Raw genomic sequence first — 27,814 nt, 5'->3', positions numbered from 1 at the left:
GGAAGCTAAGGCAGAAGACTCTCAAAAATCAGGCCAGCTTGAGGTTTGGGGGCAATGAAATTGTCTCAAATTTTTCTTTATAATTAACTTAAAATACCTCTATGATATTATTATATTAGTCTCTTATCACTTATGAGATATATCATATTTAATATATAGTTAAGATTACAAGTTGAGATACAATTTAGAGCCAATGACTATAATAAAAAAAAAAGGAGGGAGGAAATCCATTAAGTTTCTCAGAAATGTTAGGACTACAGGGTCTGATTTTAAAATAAAGTATTTACATTCACTTATTAGACCTGCTCAATTTGTTTTTCTAGATTTTCTTTCAGATTGAATACTAAAATAGAAATATAACATTTAAAAGCTCAGTGAGGATCTTTTTTGCTTGTTCAACTCTATTAATGTTTATGTGAGAAAACAGAAGCTCAGGAAGGTTTTCAATATTTTACTCAAGGTCACTGTTGGAAAGCATAGTCATTCGTTGTTTGTTTGTTTAAGAATCCTTCCCCCAAGTCTTCCCAAATCAGCCACCAGGCAGGATGTTTGACTCAAATGGTCCCAAGCCTTTCTCTCTGCCACTTCCATCCAGAAAGGCTACTTTGGCTTGCTTTGTTCTGGAAAGATTTATTTCTGGGTATGTTGAAACCCCAGACATGAAAAGGAAAATCTCCTTTCCCTGTGTGTGGAAAAGCTCATAAAGCCAAACAGGAAGTCTGGCCTCCCACAGTTCCTCCAGAGATATTGACTCAGGACCTAAAGAGGCACACTAGGCTACTGCCTCTTAGCAGGCTGCCTGGGGACTAAGATTTTAATCACACTGGAGCCTTGAGAGACACTCAGAGCAGGCCCAAATCATGGCAAGTACTAATCCCATTTACCAGGTCCCAACATCAGGGCCCAGCCTCCTCCCAAAGCTTCATCTTCTATCATCAGTGTTGGATTTCAGACCATAGCAGAGTGGACCTGGCTTCCTAGTACCCCTTGGTCCCTACTTGCTGCAGGGTGTGGCTGGCATTCCCGGGTTTCCTAGGGGCAGGAACTTCCCTTCACTAGATAATACACAGATTTGGGTCCCCACCCCCTCTCCTTTTGCTCTCCTCTCTTTTTGCATCTCTCCTCCTCTCCTTATCTTCCCTCTCTTCTTTTTCTGTCTCACTTCTCTCTCTCTTTCTTTCTCTTTCTCCCTCCCCCATACCTCTGGATGGCAACCAAGAGCTGTTCCCAATAGACCTGTAACTTCATCTTGCTATTAGCTCATCATGATGTTTCAATCAATCACCACCCTAGAGGCCAAGACTTCAACCTGAAAGATGGGCGTAGGGGAACACAAACATTCAGACCATAGTGGAAGATGACTAGATTCCTACCCCGCCTTTGGGGTGAAGTAAGACAGGGTGAGTGGATCAGCATGTCCCAGGGAGAGCACTGACCTGAGTTTTAAGGGATGGACAAGAGGCTGGCTCTATGTTGAAGAAGTACAGAGCACAATAGTTTTAGCTTCTCACCCAACATTGTAGAGTCTGGTGTGAGCACACAGCTCCTATTACATCCCAACGTTGGTGACTTTTAAAAGCAGAGTTGGGTCTCTAGGTTTCCTGTTACACTCTGATGTGTAAAGACAGGCACAGGAAACTCTACACAGAAAGCAAGACTATAGACTTCATAATATTGCAGAAGCAAATATGGCTGGCTAGGTAAAGCTTTCTAAGTGGACATTTTGCTTCCCTGGAGCTTTTCCAGAACATAATGATCACTGTCAAGGGCAAGAGGAAGGGTAGAGGATTTCTCAAAAAAGAAAGAGAAGAGGGGAAATTGCAATATGTTAAGCATGGAATAGATACCCTAAGTCCTGCTGAGAAAGCAACCATTCCCATGCCAGGTATTTCCTGCCTAATTGCATTTGAGTCATTCAGCAAATATTAACAGCCTGGTGTAGGATATTTTCATTTAACAATTATTATTTGCTTATATCTAGAGAATGGTGCTAAGGTAGATTATTAACCAATAAATGAAAAATAAGCACAAAAATAAATGTAATAGAAATTCAACCTCCTTGGTTCTTTACATCATTATCTTATTTAGTGGGTAAACCAGTTTTTTATCTAATCTGTAGCTGCAAGCTTTGTTAAAGTAGGTACAAACAGAAATTTGGAAAAAGACCCCAAATCCAGGCCTGAGAGTCAAGAATACAGTGACTATAGGAATAGCAAGCAGTACCACCCCTTTGTTGAGAAGTATATAAATATTCCCTTAAAAGACACATATAAGAATGGTTATGAGCCAGGTGCTATAAGACAGATTACTGTGAGTTCAAGGCCAGCCTGGTCTACAAAGTGAGTCCAGAGAAACCCTGTCTCAAAAAACCAAAAAATCAAAACAAACAAACAAAAAACATCAGGAGAGTTTTCCTTCAACCTCTGTGTGCCTCAGTATTGTCATCAATGTAGTGGGGATGGAAAAGCCCCTTCCTTGTGTGGCCAGTGTGAGTTTGAGGCCAGCCTGGTCTACAGAGTGAGTTCAGGACAGCCAGGGAACTGTTACACAGAGAAACCCTGTCTTGAAAAGTAGAATGGTCTTGCTATCCCCAAAACACCAAGACCATCCAAGAAAGGACTGTTCTATGCTCCAAGTTTGTGCCAAGACTGTAAACAAATTGGAGAAATCACCTACTTCCAGCTTCCAACCTTGCTTGCAAAAGAATGAAAGCCTTTCCACAAGGCGTCATTATGTGCTATGGTTTAAGATGCTTGGTGTGTCAGCATAACTATTGTTGAAGCATGGCTATCTAGAAAGGTTGAGGGAGTGAAGTACTCCAGAAAAGACAGAGTGAGGAAAGCATAGTGAGGCTAGCAAGAGAGAGGTTTCAAAAAAATAGCCCCCTCCATCCTTTCTTCTTGATGATCCTGGGATGGTGACAAAAGCTAGCAGAAGATAGGGATACTGTGGACACAGAAGGCAAGTGAAACCACCAGTGTGGGGACTGCTTGAGGAAACAAGCATTTAATGAGCTAAATACAGCTTCTAGTTGGCAGTGGTGGCTCACAGCTGGGTTACTAGCACTAGGGACGCTTAGTCTAGCCTGGACTATATAAGATATTCTAAGCCAGGTTAGGCTGCACAATGAGGCACTCCCTCTCCCCACTCTTCTCTCTTTCTACACACACGTGCATGCACACATACATGCATACACAAAGGCATGAATGCAGATACACACGCACCCCTTCAGCAGAAGCTGAAAAGCACACAAATCAGATGTATATAGCACACTGGGTGTGGTGCAGCCAGGACGTAGGAAGAGGTAAATGCCCTGCACAAAGGAATTCACATATTTCTTTTTAATAAGCATTAGCTCTGCCAAAAGAAACATGGATATTGGCCACCCTTCTATGTCATCGGTTTTCAAAGAGCTCTACACAGGTGTCAAAATGTTGTTAAACCCAGTGTTAAAATACAAAGTATCTTCAATAGTTTAAAATTCAGTGGCTCATGTTTTAATAAAAAATCAAAAAAGATCTTAGAAAAGCTAGTTTCATGTTTAATTGCTTTGTTTATTCAGTCATTCATTTGTCTAAGAGATGCTAAAGGTCAAATCCATAGCTTTATGCATGCAAGACAAGCACTGTACCACAGAGCTACATCTCAGCTCTGACTCCATTTCAAAGGAAATCTTAATTGAACAGAAGATGAAAGGCCCACATTTCCCATCTACATATTGATTAAAAGGACATTAACATTTATGTGAGATATTGTCTACTTTCTTCTTGGGGAACAGGAAGGAGGAGGTACCGTTTACCTCAAGGTCCATACATGGTATCTGAAATACCACACTTACAAAGTTTCATGTTTGTCAAATGGCATTTAATAAGTGCTTCTGAGGTTCTGAGTAGGGCAAAGCATAAACTAAAGGCAGAACAATAACCTCTCTTTTGAGGTTATGAAACTCGGGGGGGGGGTGGATTTCCAGCTCGAACCCTCCTCTTTCCCTTGGGATTTATTTTTAACCCTGAGCACTTTGCACTAGGCCAGGACTTCAGCCACAGGACCTCCCTCATCTTGTTATAGGAGTCAAAGAACACAGGCATTCTCTCAAGACCGGCTTATTACAGAATGTGCTGCCTCTGGTTGTTAAGTGGACTTAGTTCTTTGGAACCAGCAGCAAGGAATTAGAGGGCTGCTGAGTTTTATGAGTTCTTCCTTTCTGTCTGTCACAGAAGCTGGAGCACTGTGTAGGGGCACAGAGCTCTGAGGAATAAAACACAATCTGGAGAAGGCACACTGATAACTGGGCATAGCAGCACCTGGCAGTCTCTGAATTCTAGTATCTAATGTGGAAATAACAAGTGGATGATGTTTTAATGGACCTAGTTTAAGGGGTGAAAGAAAAGTTACAACAACAAGCTGAGGGGTTGAGGAAAGATTAAAACATTGCAACAGCTGCCTATAAACCATTTGGGGGAAATAGGAGTGAATAAGCATTCAAAGAACTAAAAAGCTCTGCATTCAGACATGATTTTGAATTTATATGCTTATTCTGAACTTGGCATAGCATTCCCTTGGAAAGGTAGTGTGGCTGCTTCCTGGGTCAGGAGAGATGGCTCAGCAGGTAAGAACACCTCCTGCTTTTTCGGAAGACCTGGGCTGGGTTCTCAGCACCGTCTGGCTGTTAGAACTGCATATCCAGATGTTCACAACTGCCTGTAGCTTTAGCTCCAGGGGATCTGATGCCTCAAGTCTCCCAGGCACCTGCACTTGTGTGCACACACACACACACGTACATATACATAATTTAAAATAGTAAAAATAATTTTTAAGATGGTTATCTCCAGAACAAGGACTTGAATAGCAGTTGGGCAATCTTTTTTTTTTTTTAATTTTTAGTGTATTTGTATTATTCATTAAAACTTCATGGTTTGTTTTCAATTAAAGCTACTAGTTTATTTTATTTTTTGTGAATCAGCCTTTTGCTTGCATACATGTCTGTGTGAGGATATCAGATCCCCTGGACCTGGAGTTAGAGACAGTTGTGAGCTGCCACGTGGTGCTGGGAATCAAACTTGAGTCCTCTGGAAGAACAGCCATTGCGCTTAACCACTGAGCCGTCTTTCCAGCCCAAAGCTACTAGCTGAAAATCCCTGCTGTTTTGTGGTGTCTGCATGAACCTGTAAAGGTGGGAATGTTGATTTTCTTGACAGGCAGGACCCTGATAGAGCCCCCTAGTGCTTGGAGACCACAGTGCGCTCACCAATACTCGCTGTCCCTGCTATAGCCAGTGAGACCATTCCCTAAACCATTCCCTACCTAGCTTCTCCAGGAGCAGTTAGTAGTTAGTGGTGGGGAGCTGGAGCCTGCAAAAGATGCCTCGTTAGTGCTGACTCCTGACAGTGTAGATGGTTGTAGGGTAGGGCAGGGGGGAGGGGCAGTAAAATACTGTCACCTGAATTACTTTCAATATATCTTTTGTCTTTTCCCCCCCCATTTAAAGTTTTTACATACTCACCAGAGGGAACTTGGCTTTTTAAAAAGCTCTTTCAGTTGAATATCATAGTCATATATCACTTTCAGCTTTAACCAATGTGTTATCTGCTACTGTAATTTCTTCTGCATGTGTAAAATTGAGGCCACTGTTCTAGTGGAGCATGTCTCCCTGTGCTTTTGTGTTTGGATAAAAGGTTCTGAACCCTTACACATTTTGTTGTCTTTAAGGATTTATTCGTATGTTGTACAGTATTGTGCTTTTAAATCGTTATAATTTTTAGATATTTAGGAAAATATCATAAATCACAACGAACAGGTTAAAAACTGTCACCTTTCTGCCATCAACAGACAGCTACACTGCACTGCACATTAGGCTGTTTCTGTCCCCTCAGGTTAGCTTCGCCTTTGCTTTTCATGTGGAATTTTAAGGTCTCCAGTCTGTGCTGTTTTTCTGTGCACATGTTAGATGGTTCAGGTATTCCTGTTAGAAGCCACTGGTACTAGAAACTGCAAAGCCTGTTTGGCCGTAAGTCACTGGGAAAGAACCTGCTAACTGAGGATTGGCATCAAATGCTTCTGCAAGTGCCAAGTTTGTGTTACTTTCACCAGGTCATGCAGATCAACTTTGCACGAAGTTTTTACAGGGCATCACATCCTCGTGCAATGATCTTGAATCTTCACCTTTGCCAAATATGAGTGGAATTATTAGGGGCCTTCTCTGGCAGCATAACTGGGTCATGGCTACCTGACCCCAGATCAAGGTTGGAGGTCAAAAGGGCAGCGTGCAAATGAGTAAGCAGCGACCTCAATATTTTTTTCCTTCTTATCTTACTTCTAGGTGTTTCCACCCATCTGGGAGACCAATCTCGACATCTCCTCGGACAGGCAGCTTTCCAGCCTGATTCAAAGGCTGGTGGGCGTGTTCCCTGACTGAGGCCAAGTGTTGGACCTGGTCAAGGCTGGGGAAACCTAGTTGCTGTATAAAGAGTCCCGGTAGCAGCCCAGCAGCACAGACTTCGTGGGAACAGCTCCCTTCCTGTCTTCAGCTGTGTTCAGCGCCAGTACACCAGAAGGATGGCACCAGTTGCCGGCAAGAAAGCCAAGAAGGTAAGTCCGCAGGGAGTCCCAGGGAGCTCTCAGCAACACCACCAGCTGGGTAGAGAGCGCAGGGGGGTGCTTGGAGCCTGTCTGTGGCGCTAATTGGAAGCTTTAGGTCAGAACGGTCACCTAGAACTTTAGTTTGACCTGGGGCTTTTCCTACATAGTGCACTCTAGACAGGCTCTGTCCCCTTGCACTCCTGGCTCCACTTTGAACCACGCTGCACTCTGGATCTGTGGGATGATTACCTTCTAGTCCCAAGGCACCCCCACAGCCACTTGGGATGTCAGGGAGCCTCTCCAGCCCCCCAAACTCTCAACACTTCCTGAGTGCAGCAACCTAAAGACCAGGGAAATCTCCCAGGGAAGCTGCTCACAGACCTACTGCTGCAATGGGGGAAGTGGCCCTGGCTGGCGGCTTGCAGGGTATGATGCAGGGGAGGCAGGCAGCTGCGGAGCCCATCTGACTGCTTGACGGTTCCTGGCTCGCGCCACCTCCCACCCGACACCCTGGCAGCTGCCATCAGGAGGACAGGACTGTGGGGGAGTAATGGTAGGTGTCATCTGCAGATTGTTTCAGCGACCACAGAAAAATGCCTCACATGAACACCAAAAACACAGTTTCAGAAATGAATGCGTGATTGTAAGACACCGAGGAAGGTTCATAGAATTTTAAAAATAATACCTGTGGGTCTCCTAACAAGGAGAGCATTTCCGCTTCCTAGTGGCACTCTGGACACAGGTGTTCAGTCCAAATCAGATCTTCTGGGTTAGGGACTGGAGGGGAAGGGAAGCTCGGCTTTGATATCAAGCCCAGCCACAGAAGACCCCAGGAGGGGCTGAGAGACAGAGCCAGGCTGACTATAACCCTCAGTACCCCATGAAAGCAAGGCATGCCTTTCTGGAAAACCACCTGGGTGTGCACAGTTTGCAGATGGGCAGCCGCCAATTTAAAAAGACATCCACTCAAGAAAGAAAAGTAATCCTATTAAAATCTGGAAACACCAGATGCATCTAGAGGCAGATGCATCTGGGTGGTGTGAGAAGGATGTGTGATTCAAATAAGTTTTGAATTACTGCCAGTCCACAGGTTTAGTAAATGGTGTCTCTTGCAGACTGCAAAGGTCTCATCACACCACACACACACAGACACAGACACACACACACACACACACACACACACACACACACACACACCCATATACCCATACACACACACATACACACACACACACGTCTGGCCCCATTTGTAAAACCATAGATTCTAACCCACTTCCCAAACTCAGTCTTAGAAACTTCACCACTTTAGAGAAGACTGTCCAGCAGGGTCTGATGGCATGTGGATAAAATCCCAGCACTTAGGAGAAAGAGGCAAAAGGATTGTAGTTCAAGACCAGCCTACGCTACACAGTGACACAACAGAAAAAACAGTGACAGTGGGGGACAGACAGCAGAGTGTTCTTTACAGACTTATCAAGAAATGAGTCGCATAAGGGTGCTTCCTCAATGTTCTTATTTTCACGAAAATATTAAAACAAGGGCAATAATGTTTCACATTTGCTTTTAAAAGATATTACAAGGACACCTTTTCATTGCAAAAACCAAGGTTGTTAAAACACAAAGAACAGAACCTGCAACATTTTGATATACATTCTGCAAGTTATCTAAGCAGATACATGTTTTAAAAGAACAAGCTGATGTTACATATACTCCTTTATAATAATTTTTTACAAAAAAAATACCCTAAGTGTTTCATAGCACATTACACTGTTTAGCCTAGTAACAAAGAAAAGGATCGTGTCTAGAGAATTAAAAACTGCAGTAGACTCTTAGTATATGCTGACATAATCAATGGACATGATTTGTATGGTAATTAAGTTGCCCCTCCCTCTACTTCCAAAGATCATATTCCTGACTATGCTATATGTTAAAATGTTGTGGTACTAAAATTTGAAAACACGTTCAGTGAGAGCTTTAACTGCCACAGTGTCAATAGCTATTTCCACCTGAAGTAGGTCATAGCTTATTTATGGAACCACTGTTCATGTAATATATATTTATATTATATATGACAAATATAATAAGATATATGATATTTTATATTATATGTCTATATGATATAAATATATATCACATATATGTATTTGTTAATTTATATATATACACTTTTTAATTTAAGATGTAATATTTAGACACATTGTAGTCATGATGAATATTTGGATATCAAGATGACACACGAACAATTCTGTGTCTTTATAGTTGTTCACAGACTTCTAGGCTTGAAAGTATTTAGGTCCTAAAGGAATGTAAGGCAGTAGGGAGCATACATCCCATGTAATTTCCGGTTCTACAATGCAGATGTCAATGCTTTCTCTTTGAGCTCTTCTATCATAATGGTGTTGGGTGGGGCTGCAGAGGAGGAGCGTTAAAATGAAGGAGGCTCTATGAAGATGTAGAGGAATTTTGGTGCAAAAACCCCTCTGATTCCTCACATTGTTTATGTAGCTCATGTACTCTTCATGTTTCTAAAAATCTACTGGTGTGGCTGGTAAAGAGAATATAGCAGGTGTTCATATTCCTACATATCCTTCAGAATTACTTTTTTCAGACCTGTCTCACTCTCTCTCACCTCTATTTGGAATCTAATCTACAAACCATTTAAGGATGAGGGAGTCATAAGGACCTTGGATAAATTTTTCAGATATTTTGGGCTCTAATTTCCTATTTCTAAAATCAGAGAGAGAAATAACTTGAAGAGAGGGTATGTTTAATTTAAAGGTTATGATTCTTATAGTCTGAAAAAAACAGTTACACTAGTAACTTACTTTTGAATCTATAAAACTGCTTCCAATTAACAATTCAAAATTCATCTCTCATACCTGAGCACAGCAGCAACCTTCCACAGAACTGAAATGGAGTAGCTATGGGGAGAGGACGGGAAATCATCTCATGAAAGCTATACCTGTCTCTGTCTCTCCTGTTCTTGGCATGGAGTAGAGGATGCACATATGGACAAACTCATGGGTGCATAACAGCTCTGCCATTGCAGAAAATGCCAAAAATGGAAGCCCATAAGTGACTTGGTTTCCCTTGTTCTATCTGTACCAGGTGTCTTGCGACTTTTCAGCCTTCAAAATACTATACAGCATACCCCAACCTCTTTTTTTTATTTTTTATTTTATTATTATTATTTTTTTTTCAATGCAGTTTATTCAGGAACCTTGAACAATCATCTGACCCTGGGGAAAGCCAGCCCACAGCTTAAATAGCCTCTGGGTAGCCAACCCCAGCATGCCATGTGGGCAATGCAGATAGGTCCACATACACGGAAGCAAGCCAGATCCTCGGCCTTAGCCAAATGTGGAGTTGTTCGTGACAGAGAGCACTCACCATTGGGAAGGTGGAAGGCAGAAACCAGCTCCATCTTTAAGGCGTGGCATTATGCAGCTCTCTATAGTTCCCCCTTTTTGTTTTAGACGCATCAGGCAAGAGTAGAGGTCTGATCTCTGATATTAGAAATAAATTGGGACTTTGTACCGATGTTCATTTAGGTGTCATCCACCCAAAGAGCATCAGACCCGACCGATACCTTTTTCTCAGAGGCGGGACCTGGGGCATCAACCCGCATGCAATCAGACATGCTCTTCTCTGGGTCCAAAGCGGCTGACCCTGAGTGCAGTGCTTAGCCTCGCATCCTGAGTGTAACATTTTAGCTTTTTATGGTATCCAACCATGCTTGGGGAGACTGTCCTGCTTCAATGGCTCTAAAGGCCTGAATGGTCATGGCTGCATTACGTTGTTGTGAGACTCTAATCTTGCATATATACCACAGGCAAACCAAGGAGACCAACACCAGAAGGCCTGTTAACGCTCCCATGCCCGCCCATTCCTTCAGATGATTCATGGCTGCAGCAATTTATGATGATAATCCTGTGGCTAGTCCTGCGTCCACTCTGGTAGAATTTACCGTGACAATGGCCACTCTCAGCTGCTCCATCGTAGTATCAAATTCTCCAGTCCAATTACCTAAAGTATAGCTAGACAATTGTTTAGACAGATTTGCAGCACAGGGAAAATTCTCATGTTGTATGCTAGTGATTCAAAGTCCAGCATACTTTCATTGACAGCCAAGTTGAGCGATTTGCCATAGGGTATCAATTTGCTCCTGCACGAGGTCAATCCTCTGATTGAACACCATCAAGCCTCCTTTTAGTTGAGCATTAATTCCTTTTTGTACATCTAAGGCATGAGCTACATTGGCTAAAAGGTTATTCAGGGTCTGAGCAGTCTGCACAGTATGACTCCTGGCTAATGCCACAGTGGTAGCTCCAACAGCCGCCAATGAGATGGTAGTAACAATGGCGGCTGTAGTTCCAAGATCCCTTTTCTGTCTGAAGAGAGTCATAGCATGAGGGGCATCAACGGGCACAGGCACCCAGCGAGGCATGCGAGTAACCAGCTAGTAAATTTACTAGCATTCCAGCATTGGGCAAAAAAGCAAGTATCATTACCACTATTACTTGGCTCTATCTGGCTAATAATGAATAGAAATGGGGGATATAAACAGACAGGTGTGGGCTTATAGGAAATATTATGAGAAGCCTTAACCCCCTCGTTGGAACATCCTGCATCAGTTCTAGAACTAGCAGTGGTGGTGTCCGAGGTCTGAGTAGGTTCAGGAGACCATTGCCCCCAGGGGCGAGATGTGCTCCATGTAAATTGACTAACTCCATGTTTTCCTCCACTTTTGAAAGTCATTTAAGGTTCTTAAATTATTTTTTCCCTTTTTTTTAAATTTTTCATCAATTACACTTTATTCATTCTGCATCCCCCCATAAGCCCCTCCTTCCTCCCCTCCCAATCCCACCCTCCCTCCTCCCTCTGCATGCATGCCACTCCCCAAGTCCACTGATAGGGGAGGTTCTCCTCTCCTTTCTGATCTTAGTCCATCAGTTCACATCAAAAGTGGCATACCCCAACCTCTTGAACAGTGCTAATCCTTTCTCTAGGTTATGGATAGAGTAAGAATACTGGTTGTTGTCCTTTAAGAACATGCACCCTTGATGATGCATCTCAGTAGCAGAGTGCTTGCCTAGCATGCACAAGATCCAGAGTTAAATTTTCAGCACTACTAAAAAAGAAATGGATGGGCTTCATCAGAGTGGTTATAGTCTACAATCTATTATTTATTTTATAAAGAAAAAGAAAAAAGAATTTAAAGGTCCCATCCCACTCCCCAAATCATAACCGATTAAGGGAAATCCTAATTGTCTTAATTTGCTCATTATTCACTTGTATATGTGAACTGAATTATTATATTATACTATATAATATATTATAATATATAATTATATTATATTATATTATAAATTTGAAAATATATACAAATGTGAAAAATGTGTGCTTTTTTTTTTTTTTATCCTGCTTGAGATAGAATCTCAGGCATGCTGGGCAAGTGTTCTACCACTGTGCTCTGCCACCCGAACACTCTATCATATGTACTAAAAGACACCTAAGCTCTTCACATACTCTCAAACCTAGCACCTACACATGAATATACCAATTTTCAATAGCTGAGCACTCTACCATAAATTAATGTATAAAATAGATATGTATTTTTCTGATGTTGATGCAAAAACAGGAACCAAATTCTAATCACTCCAAATTCTATGATCCTATGTTATAACAGTTTGATGAAGTTTCATAGTAACAGAACAAAGACAAGGCATTCTTTAAATACATTGGTGGAAACCTTAGGTAGGCCAGTTACCAAAGCAGAGAAGCTCTGCCATTGGCATCAGATACCATCTGACAGCATTCATAGCCCTTTGGTTGGTTGGAAACTAGGAGTCTGTTGGAACAATCCTGAGGACTTACCTACTTCACAAAGATGTTAGGTCATGTACTGAGGAAGACTATAAGAGGGTCAGACACACTCCAAGATAATGTGGCTCTGGCCTTTCAACATTTCAACCTCCCTGAAGTTCTAATCAGCCAACTATCCTTGCAGAAGGTGGAAACTTTCATTCACTCTAAGAGTGCTAAAGAAACTATACTTCTCAAGAATATATTCATAAAAATCACTAAAAATAGAATTCATCTTTAAAACTGAACTCCTTTCTCCCCTTTGTTTGTAAATTCAGGGGATCCTAGAACGTTTAAATGCTGGAGAAGTCGTGATTGGAGATGGAGGATTTGTCTTTGCTCTGGAGAAGAGGGGCTATGTAAAGGCTGGACCGTGGACTCCGGAAGCTGCTGTGGAGCACCCTGAGGCAGGTTGGTGAATGTTCTATTTTAAACTACAATGATGTGCGCTATATTGGAGGAACAGCAAGAGCAAACCATGTGGTGGGTGCCTGCTAGCAATGCTTTCTATATGTGTTATTGACCCTGGGCATTGTCGACTACCCATATAGAGTCATGTGCTGCAAAGCAAAGGGGCTCCCTGCTGCTTCAGCAACCTGACCTGGCTCTTGCCCTTCACTTTAGATGTCTACAATTTGCGTTACATCTTTTCCTCTGCTATTCTCCCTCCTTCACCAATCTATGTGCCTTCAGCATTGAGACAGACAATCCACTCAGCAGTTTGGTAGTGCCTAAATCTCCTCCCCAGTGAACTTCCCCTTTGCTGTACCTCAGCCCCTCACCCTAGAATTTTCCAGTACCAAGAGATAACCACCTCTGATGTACTGAGAGCAATCCCTCTTTGATTATTTCCTCCTGACTTTCTGTTCTTTCTCTGTAATTCTCCCATTCCTCCATCTCATCAAGACCCATCCTTTGTTCTAACCAGCTTAGACTTTGATTATTCTCCATGTGTCTTTTCTGCTCTTATACACTTTAGGGTCCATGATATGACATCCTATCTCTCTGTTTTATATTTGACAACTAGTTCAGTCCACAATTCTGTAGCCCAGGCCTATTTGCAGTCAAGTACCTACCTGTTCTATACCCATCAAGAGTGCCTTTACTTTTTTTTAATCAAACAATAGTGACAAGGAATAAATAATTACTGTCTTCCAGGGCAGATTTTTTGCAGATTCTCAAGCAAGAGGAAAACATTACTTTTTTAAAAGGGAGAAACTGAGACTGAGAAATGTTCTTGTTGGTAAAGTGCTTGCTCCTCAAGCCTGAGGACCTGAATTCCAGCACCCCCACCCAAAACATACAACCCACATAAAAAAAGCTGGATTCCTGTAATCCAAACACCTGGAAGGCAGAGATGGGAGAACCCCTGGGGTTTGCTGGCAAGCTTGTCTAGCCCAATCAGTGAGCTTCAGGTTCACTGAAAGACCCTGTCTCAAAAAATAAGGTAGAGAGCAACTGAGAAACACATCCAATATTAACCTCTAAAACATACACACATGCATGCACACACATAGTAGAGAAATGGACTACTTCTTTGACCCAGAGCATTCTGGGAGGGATCTGGGTTCTCAGAGTTCTTGAGTGAATGTACTCATATGTTTCACCTCTGTCTTGAGGGCCCATTTCACTTTAATCAGTGCTCTGACTGTAGCATAGCAGGCCTGTCTGGTTGATATCCAGGCACTTGGGAGCTCCACTTTGTCCGGGTCCAGATCCTCAGCTCTTTCTGCTCTCTAGATGCAGAAGGTTCTCTACCTTCTAAACTCTGCCTTAAATTGGGATAATTTACCATTAGTCTTTCATTAGCTTCCTCTAGTCTGTTGATGGTACCCAACAGTAGCTAGAACCACTTTTCCATTTGAGAAACTATCCCTGTTAATGCCCTACCTTTCAAGGGCAGCCACCACAGTTTACCATAGGTGAACATTTTAACTGTGTCACCCTGAGAGCCTGTCAGGGGCTAACGGTGATGGAGGGCAAGGCACTCATTCCTGATAGGTGGGAATGCTCGTTATTAGCATGAGCAAACTCCTGGAAATCATTATGTGGGAGCTGGAGCTCCTTCTAGCCAGCATCTCATCACTGCAAAGAAATGAAAAAAGAAAGTGCTCATTTTCTGTGTGGGTCAGCCATGTCTTTTTATTATATTATTATTATTAATTCTATTACTTTGAGCTGGATTTGGTGAGTTAAGCATGTACTTTGGTTTACTCTTCTGAGAGGTGCATGCTTTTCAAGAATAAATGGAAACTCCATGACACTGCATCATCCTTTTTGAGAGATACTGAAATCTCATATGGTATCTGACTGTGCCAACAAACCTCTCAGGTTCTGTCAGTCTCAGTTGACTGCAGTGTGAGTCAGAAAAGACAGACCCGTAACAAATCGTTCCTGGGATCACTCTTACAGGATGGTGGAGGTGTTTTGCCTTTGGGGGAGGGTTAAAAAATACTTAAAACAATGATGCTGAGGGCTGGGGATGTAGCTAAGTATTCGAATACATGAGGGTCTGCGTTCAATCCTTAGCACTGTGAAAAAAGAAAAGAAAAAGATACGCTCTGAATGGAAGGGGTGATCAGTTGCATGCATATTTTATGCAAATAAAACCATGTATCTATGGGTGATTTTTTTCTTTTAAGTTTGGCTGAGCAATAGCTAAAAATAACAGAGGTAATGAAGAGTTTTCATGCACTCAGGACTAGACCTGAAACATTTTATAAGTGAGGCAAGACTTGAATTTTCAGATCAGGAGGCAGAAAGAGAAAGGAAAGGCTTTGTTTTGGACCCACGATCCCATGCAAATCATGTGGGAATTCAAATGTGGGCTGTGGTTTCCAGAAATGTGAGGGTTTCAGAAAGTTACTACTATAGTGGATGCTATGCAATACTCCTGTTGAGCCCTAAGGCATCCCTCTTAACCAGCTGCATTGATAACCCCACTCCCTGTACTGAGGATTGAACTCAGGCCTGCACACATGCTAGACTTGTGTTTTATTTAGCACTGAGTTACCTCATTAGCCCAAGATTAGGCTTTATTTATTTATTTATTTACTTACTTACTTACTTACTTACTTGTTATTTACTTGTTATTTATTTATTTTTGAGATGGAGCCTCACTGAGTTTCCTATGCTGGCCTGAAACTCACAATTCCTTATGCTTAGCCTCCATTGCTGGGATTACAGAACCCATCACATCCAAACCTCATTACTTTTTTTTTTAATCATCAATATATATGACTACTGACACTAATACTTTCATATTAGCTCAGGTTATATGTTGCTACAAGTGATATTTCTGCCAATGTAACATTCCACAGAAGAAATATCTTTGATGTTGTAGAACAGCTGTTCTCAACCTGTGGGTCATAACAGTAGCAAAATTGCAGTTATGAAATAGCAATAAAAACAATTTTATGGTTGGGGTCACCACAACATGAGGGAGTAAAGAACTGCTGTTGTAGAATGTGCTTTGAAGCTTCAAAAATTTGGATTTCTCAGCTGGATGTGGTGGTGTTTGGGAAGCAGAGGCAGGTAGAACTCTGTGAGTTCTAGGCCAGCCAGGACTACAAAGTAAGATCCTGGAGGTGGGGGCGTGGGGAACAAATTGATTCAAAGTAAAGAAATATCTCCATTTATTTTGAATTATTTCCCCCTAGGAAAATACATGAAAACAGAGACTTTCTAAATCCCTGTTTCCACCTGTGTCCCCTGCTACTTCTCCAACACCTCTTTAGTGTTCCATGTGGACTTCTTTTCCCATGGGAGACAGCCTTTCCCACAGAGCCCATCCACACAGTGCTTTGGGCGGGTATCCTTTTGTGAATCATGAGATTTCTCAAGGACAAGACAACAGATTGTCTCCCCTTCCACCTTCCACAAAGAGTCAAAGAATGAAGAACAAGTTAACAATGGGCAAACAAAGCCAAGACCACGGGGGTGGGGGTGGGGGGCAAATACAGCGCCGTGAGCCCAGCCTCCCCCAACCACCCAGCTATCTGGCCATGATAGCTTTGACGGAGGTTCTAGGAAACCTAAAGTTGCCCCTCCTTAAACCCAGATGTACGAGGGTCAAGCAGCTGAAACAGTCATTTTGATGTTTGGTTACCTGAGAGCCTCTTGAGAACATTGCAGGCTGGTGAATGGGTGAAATCATAGCTTTGCTTGTTTATTCTCCCAGTTCGCCAGCTTCACCGGGAGTTCCTGAGAGCTGGCTCAAACGTCATGCAGACCTTCACTTTCTATGCCAGTGAAGACAAACTGGAGAATAGAGGAAACTACGTGGCAGCGAAGATATCGGTGAGTACCACCCTCTAAGGCCACCACCTGTGACTGGTATTACAGACACTCCACTGTCCAAGTTCCCACAGAGGAAAGCCATAGGGAGTGTGGCTCACACTCTCAGGCTTGATCTGCATGCTTTAGGATTCATAGGAAGGCATTGGTGAAGCAGATTAAAGACTCAACAGTAAGTCCTGCCTGCTCTTAAGCAAAGTGGGGTCTTTACAAGTCCATTCAACTCCCTACTGTTTTTTTGAGACAAGCTCTTACTATGCAGCCTGGCTGACGTGGAACTCTCTGAGCTTTTCCTGCCTCTGCCTCTCCCCAAGTGCTGAGATCAAGGGCATGCAGAGTACGGGGGGCAGCAAGCCAAGTAACTCAGCTGCTGTCACTTCTGTCATTGCCAAAGCACTTGCCCATTAAGGCTGAGATTTTTGTCATATCTAAAATGAATTGGGGGTTCTAAAATTTCAACAGTCTAAATGACCTGTGGTGCTGGGTTTGTTTTTTGTGTTTGGGGGTTTTTGGATGGTAGTGGGCTTGTTTTGCTTTGTTTGCTTTAAAAGATAAGGTAGGATCTTGTGGTTGCTGTCTGCAGTACGAAGGGTAGAACCCAGTACATGTTAGGCAAAAACCCTGCCAACAAGCTACACCCCAAATCAGGCAGGCTCATGAGCCCCAGTAGTCCTCCTAGATACTTGAGAGGCTGCAGTAGAGGATCCATGAACCCAAAAGTTGAAGGCAACATCATCATGTTGTTTCTCAGCACAGAAACAAGCTGCCCCATATGGTACAAGTCTGTGATCCTAGCACTTGGGAGATGAAGGCAGTTGAATCCAGAGTTCAGCCTGGGCTAATTGAAACCCTATTTAAAAGACAAAGTACAAAAACAAAACAAAAAACAACAACAACAAAAAACCAAAACCAAAACCAAAACCAAACCAAAAAAACAAAACCAAAAACAAAAACCAAACAAACAAAAAACCTAAAAGGCCAACTCAATCTTAAATGTCTAAACGATTAGAGTGTGCCTTACTAGGCATGTATTTATCATAGGAGAAATACATAGCAGTCATGAATTTGGTCATCATTCTAATTGAATTTTAGTCTTATTAGTCATAAAAGTTAGTGTCCATTGTCACCACCACAGTTATTTGCTAAGTATTTATCTAAGTGCAGGTTAGGTATTAGAAAATTCCAGATTAGTCCTTTTCATCTATAGACTGTTATCCTCTCACAGATTTTTGATGACATGCTATAGCCTAGATATTACCAAGGCACTGTTGTTTTTATAATATTAGTGCAGTTTTACAAACTGCTAAACTTTTTTAAGTATTTTTAAAACTAATTTATTTAATTTTTATTTTATGTGCATTAATGTGAAAGTGTCAGATCCCTTGGAATTGCCGTTACAGACAGTTGTGAGTTGCTATGTGGGTGCTGGGAATTGAACCTGGGTCCTTTGGAAGAGCAGAGAGCACTCTTAACCACTGAGCCATCTCTCCAGCCCCCAAACTTCTAAACTTGATAAACCATTGATCTACTTAACTATTGTTTCTAGGATAAAAACAATGATTTTAAAAATAAAATTGAGGGTCTGGCATGTAACTAATAATTTCACTTTTCAATTTCACATGTGAATTTAGCTGTGCCCTCCACTCACCCACTTTAGGGGCAGAAGGTCAATGAAGCGGCTTGTGACATCGCACGGCAAGTGGCTGATGAAGGAGATGCTTTGGTTGCAGGAGGTGTGAGCCAGACACCTTCATACCTCAGCTGCAAGAGTGAAATGGATGTTAAAAAGATATTTCACCAACAGCTAGAGATCTTCATGAAGAAGAATGTGGACTTCCTTATTGCAGAGGTGAGCAAGGATGATCTCGACATGGGGTGAGGTTCAAATCTCAAGGAACAATTATATTTAGGTTAGTTTTTGAGATCCTTTTTCATTGGTCCTCTTCCCAAGGATCCAGCCTGTAGGTGAAGACAGAGGGTCCAGGCTGAGGGTGTGAGAGGTGCAGTCATCACACAGACACCAGGAATCCAGTGAATGCAATCAAGGGAGAATGGATGTAGACTCCTTCATTCCTGGAAGAGAGAACACATTATATAGCTTTGGGTGACCAATCAGATTCCTTCACACCTTCTCCAAGCCTGTTCATCTCTGGGCAGACTCTCCAAAGCCAGGTCATGTACTCTCACTGACTACTTCAGTAACCATGTCAGCAGATGCTGCCCCAGACATGAGACCTAATGGCCCTTTGCAGGGATGCCCACATACCCTCCTTTTTGTTTTATTTATGGTGACCTTGGGGAATGGGATTCTTTGCCCCAGCATTGTTGACCTCAAGCCTTGGAGGCTCACCTCAAACGACAGTGCCTGTCTTAGGCTGCCCCAACTCTTGGGGTCTTACCAGTCATTGGATACCCACCTTTCTGGTGACTACTCCCGAAGGGTTGCTCTGTCACATAGGATATAGGTGTGGACAGGCAACTATTGGAGGTGAAAAGAGGAGAGGAGTGGGCTGCATGCTCACCCAGGAGCAGCCAAGAAACACACAAATGGGGAATTTTGCCAATACTGAGGGGGGCAAGGCCACATTGGGAGCCAGATGTTGGTCCTCCTCCCAAGGGTTTAGCCCCTGGTGAGGACAGGGGCCAGGCCAAGGGTGTGAGAGGCTGAGAGGCACAGCATCACACAGACACCAGGAATTAGGTGAATGCCATCCAAGGGCAAGCAGATTCATCCGGGAAGAGAGAGAAGGGTATATAGCTCTGGGTGACCAATCAGGTTTCTCCACACTGTCTCAAGCCTGCTATTGGTTATTCATCTCTGGGCAAATTCTCAAGCATCAGGTCACTCTCAGCAGAAACTGACCAGCCATGAGCCCTAATGGCCCTTTGCTGGGAATGCTCGCACTTTTTCATCTGAGACTTCTGCTAACTTTGACACGTTTTCAAATTTTTTGTCTTCTGTTCACACTAAGAAACTGTCACACCAGTCTATTCAGGGTCAAAAATTCTCAGAAACTGAGTTCTTACTAGACAGTTCAAGTCATAGTAGATTGGTGTTCTTATCATTTTGTGGAAAACGTAATTAAGAGTGTTCTGCTCTTCACCGATTTAGTATTTTGAACATGTTGAAGAAGCTGTGTGGGCAGTGGAAGCCTTAAAAACATCTGGTAAACCTGTAGCAGCTACCATGTGCATTGGTCCCGAAGGAGATCTGCATGGCGTGTCTCCTGGAGAGTGTGCTGTGCGTCTGGTGAAAGCAGGTAATGACAGATTTCCATCAGTTTGCCATTAGTGAAGCTTTTTGTTGGTTTGGTTTTTGTTTTTGTTTTTTAAGACAGGGTTTCTCCGTGCAGCTCTGGCTGTCCTGGAACTTGTTCTGTTGACCAAGCTGGCCTTGAACTCACAGAGATCCACCTCCCTTTAATCTATTGGGATCAAAGGCATGCACCACCACAGCCCCACTAGTGGAACTTTTAAAATAACATAGAGTAAATGAACACTGTTTCAATAATCAATACATACTCTGGTATATGCCAAGAAAATATACATAGAAAACCCACAAATTTACTTTGTAAACATGTGAAGAGATTTACATGTTCATGTGTGTGAATGGGAGGGGTATGTGTGGTATGTGTGTGCACACATGAAGGTCTGAGGTAAATGTTGGATGGCTTCCTCTATTGCTATTCCTTTTCCTTCCTTCCTTCCTTCCTTCCTTCCTTCCTTCCTTCCTTCCTTCCTTCCTTCCTTCCTTCCTTCCTTCCTTTCTTCCTTTCTTTTCAAGACAGGGTTTCTCTGTGAAGCCTTGGCTGTCCTGGACTCTCTATGTAGACCAGGCTGGCCTTGAACTCAACAGCATCCACCTGCCTCTGAGTCCCTGAGTTTTGGGATTACATGCATGAGCCACCATGCCAGGTTCCCCTTATTTCTGATGACAGGGTCTTTCACTGAACCTAGGGCTTCCTGATTAGCTGGATTGTCTTGGCTCCACTTGTCTGTCTTGACACAGTACTAGGGCTACAGGTGTGTGCTATCATGCCCAGCTTTTATGGGGGTGCTGGGATCTGAACTTAGGATCCACTGAGCCATCTCCCCAACCCATGAATTTATGTTTTTTAAGGAACAGTAAAATTTCATTCTTGAATCTCCAAGCCACAATCTCCAAGGCAAGGCAGCCTTTTGAAAGGGGTAGCTCGACATATGCTGCAGGGTTAATGCTTAGAAACAAGAAGAATGTTTGGGCAACTCAAAAGAAATGTTAGGAGAAGTTGTGTTTTATTTAAATATGTCTCAAGTTGAGGATCTTTAAACAATACAAAGTTAGTTGTTTCTTTGATAAAGTTTTTCCTTTCTTATACTTGCTTTGCTTCATGTATAATAAATCCAAAGAACCTTTGATATGAAATACTGACCACCTAATATATCTTTTTATGCAATTTCTGTTCCTTACATTGGGTTTCATTTCAATTAGGGGAAACTCACAGACTGTTTTCTAAACTGTTGCATTTTAAATCCAAGTTATAACTCAGTGTCTGAGGACAAGAGTGCACACTCTGTGAACTAGAGACACATTGGTGATTTGTTTAATTTATGCTTCTTATCCACCTCCTGATTTTTCATAAGAATCTTTTCACACTTGTTAGTAATAGTAAGAAATATTTATATTTAGGAAGAAAATTTTATAATCTTGATTTTTATGGGAACTATAAAAATGAGGGAGAGGGTAAGTTAGCTGTCTTCAAGATCAGAGGGGGCTCCATCATTTGCATTAGTAATGAGCAAGCCTGCTCTGCCTGAAGGGAGCCCTTTCCCATCATTCTGCTGGCCTTTTTTGTGTACCAATTATATACTTCATTGGCAGCTTCACTTATCTCTTTATCTGTTTAAAGTCACCCTCACTAATTACTTTTCTCAGAAAACACTTCCTGGCTGCTCACAATCGCTCTTTCTCACAGGTGACAGAGGTTTGTGTGAGGACCAAATGCTGAGTACAAGCTTCCCATGAAGACAGGAGCATGGAAGCTGCCAGGATCTGCTAACATGTTCCCCTTGCTTCCAGGTGCCTCCATTGTCGGGGTGAACTGCCACTTCGACCCCACCACCAGCTTACAAGCTGTGAAGCTCATGAAGGAGGGTTTGGAGGCTGCTGGGTTGAAAGCTTACCTGATGTGCCAGCCCTTGGCCTACCACACCCCTGACTGTGGCAAACAGGGATTTATTGATCTCCCAGAATTCCCCTTTGGTAAGACAGGCCTTTTAAATTGTCTCAATATCTTTGCTTGAGAAATTCCAAATGAATTTCAGAGAGCTTTTGTCATGGGAGAGAAATAGCTGCACATGTTATCTCTTGTCCCTTAGTTTCTGTCCCTGCAGCCAAAATTCCCTTCATATTGGGCAGGACATATTGGAAGTACAAATTTGTCCTTCATATTGGAAGAACAAATGGGTCTGATAAGGGAAACAACAATACTCATGAATTTAAGTGTGAAATCAGAGTGCCTTAGAGTTGATGAGAGGGCCATTGTCTGGCTATCTCTGTAGAGCACTAGCCCTGGTTTAGCTCTGTTGATGAACTGTGACCTTAGGAAACACCCTTTCATCCCCATTTCTAATTTTTATCACAAAAGTAGGATTAAATGAATTACTTCCAAAGTCCTACTCCTCTTAAATTTTTTAACGTTAATCTTGTGTGTGTGTGCCTGTTTGTGTGTACGTGCATGCACACACACTCGTGCATGTATTTACATGTATTTATGTACATACATGTAGAGGCCAGAGGAGGGCATCAGGTATTCTGCTCTCTCACTTTCCACCTTTTTTAAAGATTAAAGATTTAATTTTAATTGTGCATGTGTGAGTGTGTTATTCATGTGTGTGTGTGTGTGTGTGTGTGTGTGTGTGTGTGTGTGTGTGTGTATAGCTGAAGCTATAGGCTGTTTTTTGTGAACCACCCTCCATGGTCCCAACCCAGGTCCTCATACCTGAGCAGCAATTGCTCTTCCTCACTCAGCTGTCTCTCCATCCACTTATTTTTTTTTATTTTTATTTTTACAAAAAGAACCTAATATCACTTATTTCAGGGTTGGAACCCCGAGTTGCGACCAGATGGGATATTCAAAAATATGCCAGGGAGGCCTACAACCTGGGGGTCAGGTTCATTGGCGGCTGCTGCGGATTTGAGCCCTACCACATCAGGGCGATTGCGGAGGAGTTGGCCCCAGAAAGGGGATTTTTGCCACCAGCTTCAGAAAAACATGGCAACTGGGGAAGTGGTTTGGACATGCACACCAAACCCTGGATCAGAGCCAGGTCAGTACCTCTCCATCTGCTTCTTCTATGTCCAAGTGAGGCCACTAAAGGAGCTTTCTCTCCCATCTCCTGTGTGAAGAGGGCGGGCTGACACCCCCACCACAGAGTGTCTCCCTGAGCTGCTTATAAAGCATATTGCCAGGTGACTTGTGGAGACAGTTTAAGACAGACTGTACTTGAAACGGCATGTAAATTTTACTCTGTGCTGCACTCAAGCACACTGCATATGGTATCCACTAATGCTGTATCACTTGAGTTTTGTAGAGTTGAAGGTGGGCCTTTCTTCTCTCTTCCTTCCTCCTTCCCCTGCCTTCCTCTCTTCCCCCCTCTTCTCTGTTCTCTTCTTTCTTTCTGTGTCTTTCCTCCTTTCTTTTCCTCTTTCTCCCTGCGAGCTTCTTTTCTTTCTCCCTCCCCCTCCTGTGCTGCTCCCAATAAACCTGCATTTATATTATATATATATAATATATATGATAGATAGATAGATAGATAGATAGATAGATAGATATGAAGAGTTGAAGCTGATGTGTAGTGTTGTTTGCGTTGAATCCCAACACTAGGGAAGCAGAGGCAGGTGGGTCTCTGAGTTTGAGACCAGTGATTCATGCCTTAGAGTAGATGAAAGGGCCACCCTCTGGTGTGGAGGTCTACAGAGGGTTAGTTGTAGTTCTACCTCAGATGCTGAAGTGTGTGACCTTAGGAAACATCCAAAGATTCTACAGAGTGAGTTCCACGACAGCCACAGCTATACAGAGAAATTGTCACAAAATCAAAACAAAACAAAAACAAAAAAAGAGTTGAATATAACTTAGGTCTGGGGCAATTCAATGGAAGAATGATTTCATGTCTTGAATAAGCTCCAATAGCATTAAAAAATAAAAAAATTGAATATAGCTTTGTATTAATACTTTATATTAATGCTAAGTATTTTGTGTCATGATTTTCAGAGCTGGGAATCAGGTGGTATGATGGGCAAGATCTTTCCACAGAACTCATATTCCAATGGGGGAGCCAAACAAGGAAATAAGTCCACAACCAGCACAGTGCTAGGCATCGACAACATGGTAGAAATAGGAACCTTTGATTTCTGACTTCAAGAGTCTCACGGGGAAGAATGGCTAAGAAAATAAGTTTGTAATCCCAGCACTTAGAAGGTGGAAAGGAGAAAATAGGGAGTTCAAGGCCAGCCTCAGCCACACAGTGAGTTTGAGTCCAATATGGTCTACATAGGACACAGACTAACAACAACAACAACAACAAAAAGCAATGAAAGAAGTATAAAGTCATTATACTACACTGTGACACTTTCAAAAAGTGAAGGAAACAACTGTCTCTACTAATTAGGACAACAACAAAGGGCAGTTGAAAACTGGGTCTCAAAGGCTGAATAGGATCCTACAAGGTAGAAAAATAGAATGGGAGCCCCAGTTCCCAAACAGTTAACCTAAAAGACAGAGAAATAAGCAAGGAAGTTCAAATAACACAGTGAATTCAAATACAGAGTGATGCACAGTAGTACAGGATCTGAGCTAAAGGTCCAGGGCTGAGTAAGGATGCCTATGCAAGCTCTAGCCAGAGCTGAACTCTGAAGGATGCCTTACATTGCCAGACAAAAGAGGAGCCCAACAGGAGGCACTAAGAAGTGGAAAGAGGGATGGGTATTGAGGAAGTCTGAAGTGGAAACAGAATTTCCTGGAAAGCAGACTCTAGGATGAATAGTGTAGCTCCACCTATCATCAGTGTGCTTGCTGGTATATGACCTCATTGCCAAGGTGATGGGGAACCCAAGGCAAGGTTAGATTTTCAAGAGTTTAGCAGATGTAATAGCCAATGTAGATGCCTTCTAGACAGGCTATCAGGCCTGATGAGGCCTAAAGCACAGGGAGATGATGAAAATGGAATGAAGAAGGATGGAGGCAGAATCCAGTCACAGGCACCAGCTTGTCTGCGGGCAAGTTTAAATGTAGGTGCAGGGAGAGAGTGCTAGAAGAACAGAGGGGTGTATGTGATCAAAGAGTGCCATACTGAAACACATTATTTTGCACAATTAATATATTCTAATAAAAGAACTCTGTGTAGGCCCTGGATGTCCTAGGACTAACTCTCTAGACAACGCTGGCCTCAGACTCACAGAGATCTGCCTGCCTGTGCCTCCCGACTGCTGGGATTAAAAGTGTGCACTACCACCATCCAGCTAATAAGAGTTTAAAATGTGACCAGAGCACCAGGATGGAAAGGTTGTATATGCTGCATAGAACATATCCTGATTCTACATTTTAGGCTTTTAATGGCTCTTCTTGGGTTCAAAGAAGACCTAAAGGGTTAAGTGGTGAAGGTGCCTTAATTTGGATTAACAATCGTGTTCATAACCTTGTTTTCAGAGACTAAGAAAGGCCCTGAGGTTCTACTGGGGATCTTGGTGCATGCTTTGTGTGTATTGTGGATCTTGATGTGTGGTTTGTTTCCACAGGGCCAGAAAGGAATACTGGCAGAATCTTCGGATAGCTTCTGGCAGGCCATACAACCCCTCAATGTCCAAGCCAGATGCCTGGGGAGTGACCAAAGGGACGGCTGAGCTGATGCAGCAGAAGGAAGCCACTACTGAGCAGCAGTTGAGGGAGCTCTTTGAAAAACAAAAGTTCAAATCTGCACAGTAGCCACAGGGCAACCATTTGGGGTGGGCCACAATGTGCACATAGAAAAAAAAGGTACCTAAAACTCAATGCTTGTGTTAATACTAATCTACACCTATGGCTAGCAGTTAGGTAGACAGAATAGAATCACAAATATCATTTTACAGTTATAAAAGTATGTTTTAGATATTTACTTAGAAGCAAAGAAAAGAAAAATCCATAATAAATACTAAACAGATTTTCTAAGTACGTGGCATGTAACAGGCATTACAGAAATCACTGCAGCAAAGCAAAAGTCACTCAGATGTCAATCCCACTTCAGGTAGGAGGATGGGACATAGGCCACCATAAGTGACATGGTAACTACTCAGGGACCATATTATAAATGACACAGCAACCCATTTTATCTGAGGTGCTTCTGGTAGTGATCGCCAAGATCTTTTGAGCGTGACCTTTAGAGAGAAACATTGTCAGTAACAGCTCTGTAAAACTTAACATATAGCCACAAAGAAAAAACAAATGATTCATTCTGGAATTTTTGATTGTATCTCTTTCCATTCCATTTCATTAATAAAAACATGTTGATTGAAAATCTTTAAGGCAATTTTTGTGACCTTGAAATGGTTTTGATTATTGCTGTGGAACACTGCAGATATGGGGCCCACCCAAGGTAAATACATTCTTATAGAAAACCAGCCATGTGGGACTAGTTATTAAACATCTAAATCACAGAGTTCTCTGTAGGCTTAGATTTTTCAAACACCTACTTTATTTAAGGTTCTTAAATGCATCTAACTCCCTTCCAACCTCTTGACCTTATGTAGGAGTTTAGTAGGAAAAGGGACTTTACACTTTTATCTACTTCCTGCTTATAAGTGTCTATGGGTTCTTTGAGGATTACCAGACTCAGTCAGGATACCAGCAGTCTAGTCAAACAGCAAAGCAGCAGCAGCAGCAGCAACACAAGTCAGCATCAGCAGAATGATTCAGAAGAGGCGGCTAGACTCCGCTCAAACAGCACAAGTCTGCTGAAGCAGCAAAACTCCACCAAAGAAGCTGGAGAAGTTCTCTGGAGTAGTTCTTTCTTGGAAGACAAGCAAAGAATGAGATCTGTTGCAAAGAGTAGCAATGCAAAAAGTATTCTTTCATTGTCTGTGGGCTTCTATTTATCCCTTCTAAGAGTCCACATGAGGATGTTTTTCAGTTCACAAAAACCATGCCCCTTGCATGAGGTAGTTTCCAGCTGACAAATATCATATGCTTTTTTCAAAGAGGTTGTTTTCCTCAGGGGCTGTCCTCCACAGAGGGTTTGGGGGAGCATTCCTACATACCACATTTGGAACCAAAACAAAAATATTCACACTACACAACTGAGTTCCCCCAAAAAACAGGAACGTGCACTTCAGTCCTACTCTGAGACTTCCAGTGTTCTCTCCATTCCCAAACTCATGTTGACCACTAAGACATACACTCCCACTGGGCAGGGAAGTGACAGGAGTAGAAGATTTATTCTCTTTACACTACTCAAACTTGAACTGATTGAAGTGCTTCAGTAAACCAGCTATATGTGGAGCAGTGAGCTTATCAGCTTAGTTAATAAATAATAATAATAATAATAATAATAATAATAATAATAATAATAAAGATGTGGCCAAGTATAGTGGTTATATTCAGGAATCTCTAGCATAGTGGTTCTTAACCTGTAGGTTGAGACTCCTTTGGAGATCAAACGACCCTTTCACAGGGGTTGCATGTCAGATAGCCTGCATATCAGATATTTACATTACTATTCATACCAGTAGCAAAATTACAGTTATGAAGTAGCAATGAAATTAATTTTCATTGATGGTTGGGGGTCACCACAACATGAGAAACATAAAGGGTCACAGCATTAGGAAGGTTGAGAACCACTATTATAGAGGAACAGCATTGATAGGATGAATATTTATTAAGAGGAGTTTTATTATAATGGTTTATGATTTGTTACAGTGATTTACATGCTTTTTCCAACAATGGCTGTTTCCCCACAAAAAGTCCACATGGCTGGATGTCTCAGCTGGTCTTCAGTATTCATTGGAATGCCAAAGAAGTAGATTCTACCAGTGAAGGAATGCCTCAGATGAAGTTTTCAGTGA

General features: G+C 42.3%; 1 protein-coding gene across 1 annotated transcript; it reads left to right on the top strand.

Moving 5' to 3' along the window:
* The first annotated feature begins 6,111 nt into the window (after positions 1 to 6,111).
* LOC110539650 (betaine--homocysteine S-methyltransferase 1) lies at positions 6,112 to 26,271 on the top strand. The gene is made up of 8 exons (XM_021626492.2): positions 6,112 to 6,588; positions 12,723 to 12,855; positions 16,625 to 16,743; positions 18,398 to 18,589; positions 19,853 to 20,000; positions 21,800 to 21,982; positions 22,821 to 23,049; positions 25,517 to 26,271. Exons 1-8 carry the CDS (start codon positions 6,556 to 6,558, stop codon positions 25,701 to 25,703), a joined length of 1,224 nt encoding a protein of 407 aa, XP_021482167.1. The 5' UTR covers positions 6,112 to 6,555; the 3' UTR covers positions 25,704 to 26,271.
* Positions 26,272 to 27,814: the final 1,543 nt, after the last annotated feature.

This window comes from Meriones unguiculatus, chromosome 6 (assembly GCF_030254825.1).
Source record: "Meriones unguiculatus strain TT.TT164.6M chromosome 6, Bangor_MerUng_6.1, whole genome shotgun sequence".
NCBI lineage: Eukaryota > Metazoa > Chordata > Mammalia > Rodentia > Muridae > Meriones > Meriones unguiculatus.
This window is presented reverse-complemented; position numbering and strand designations above follow the sequence as displayed.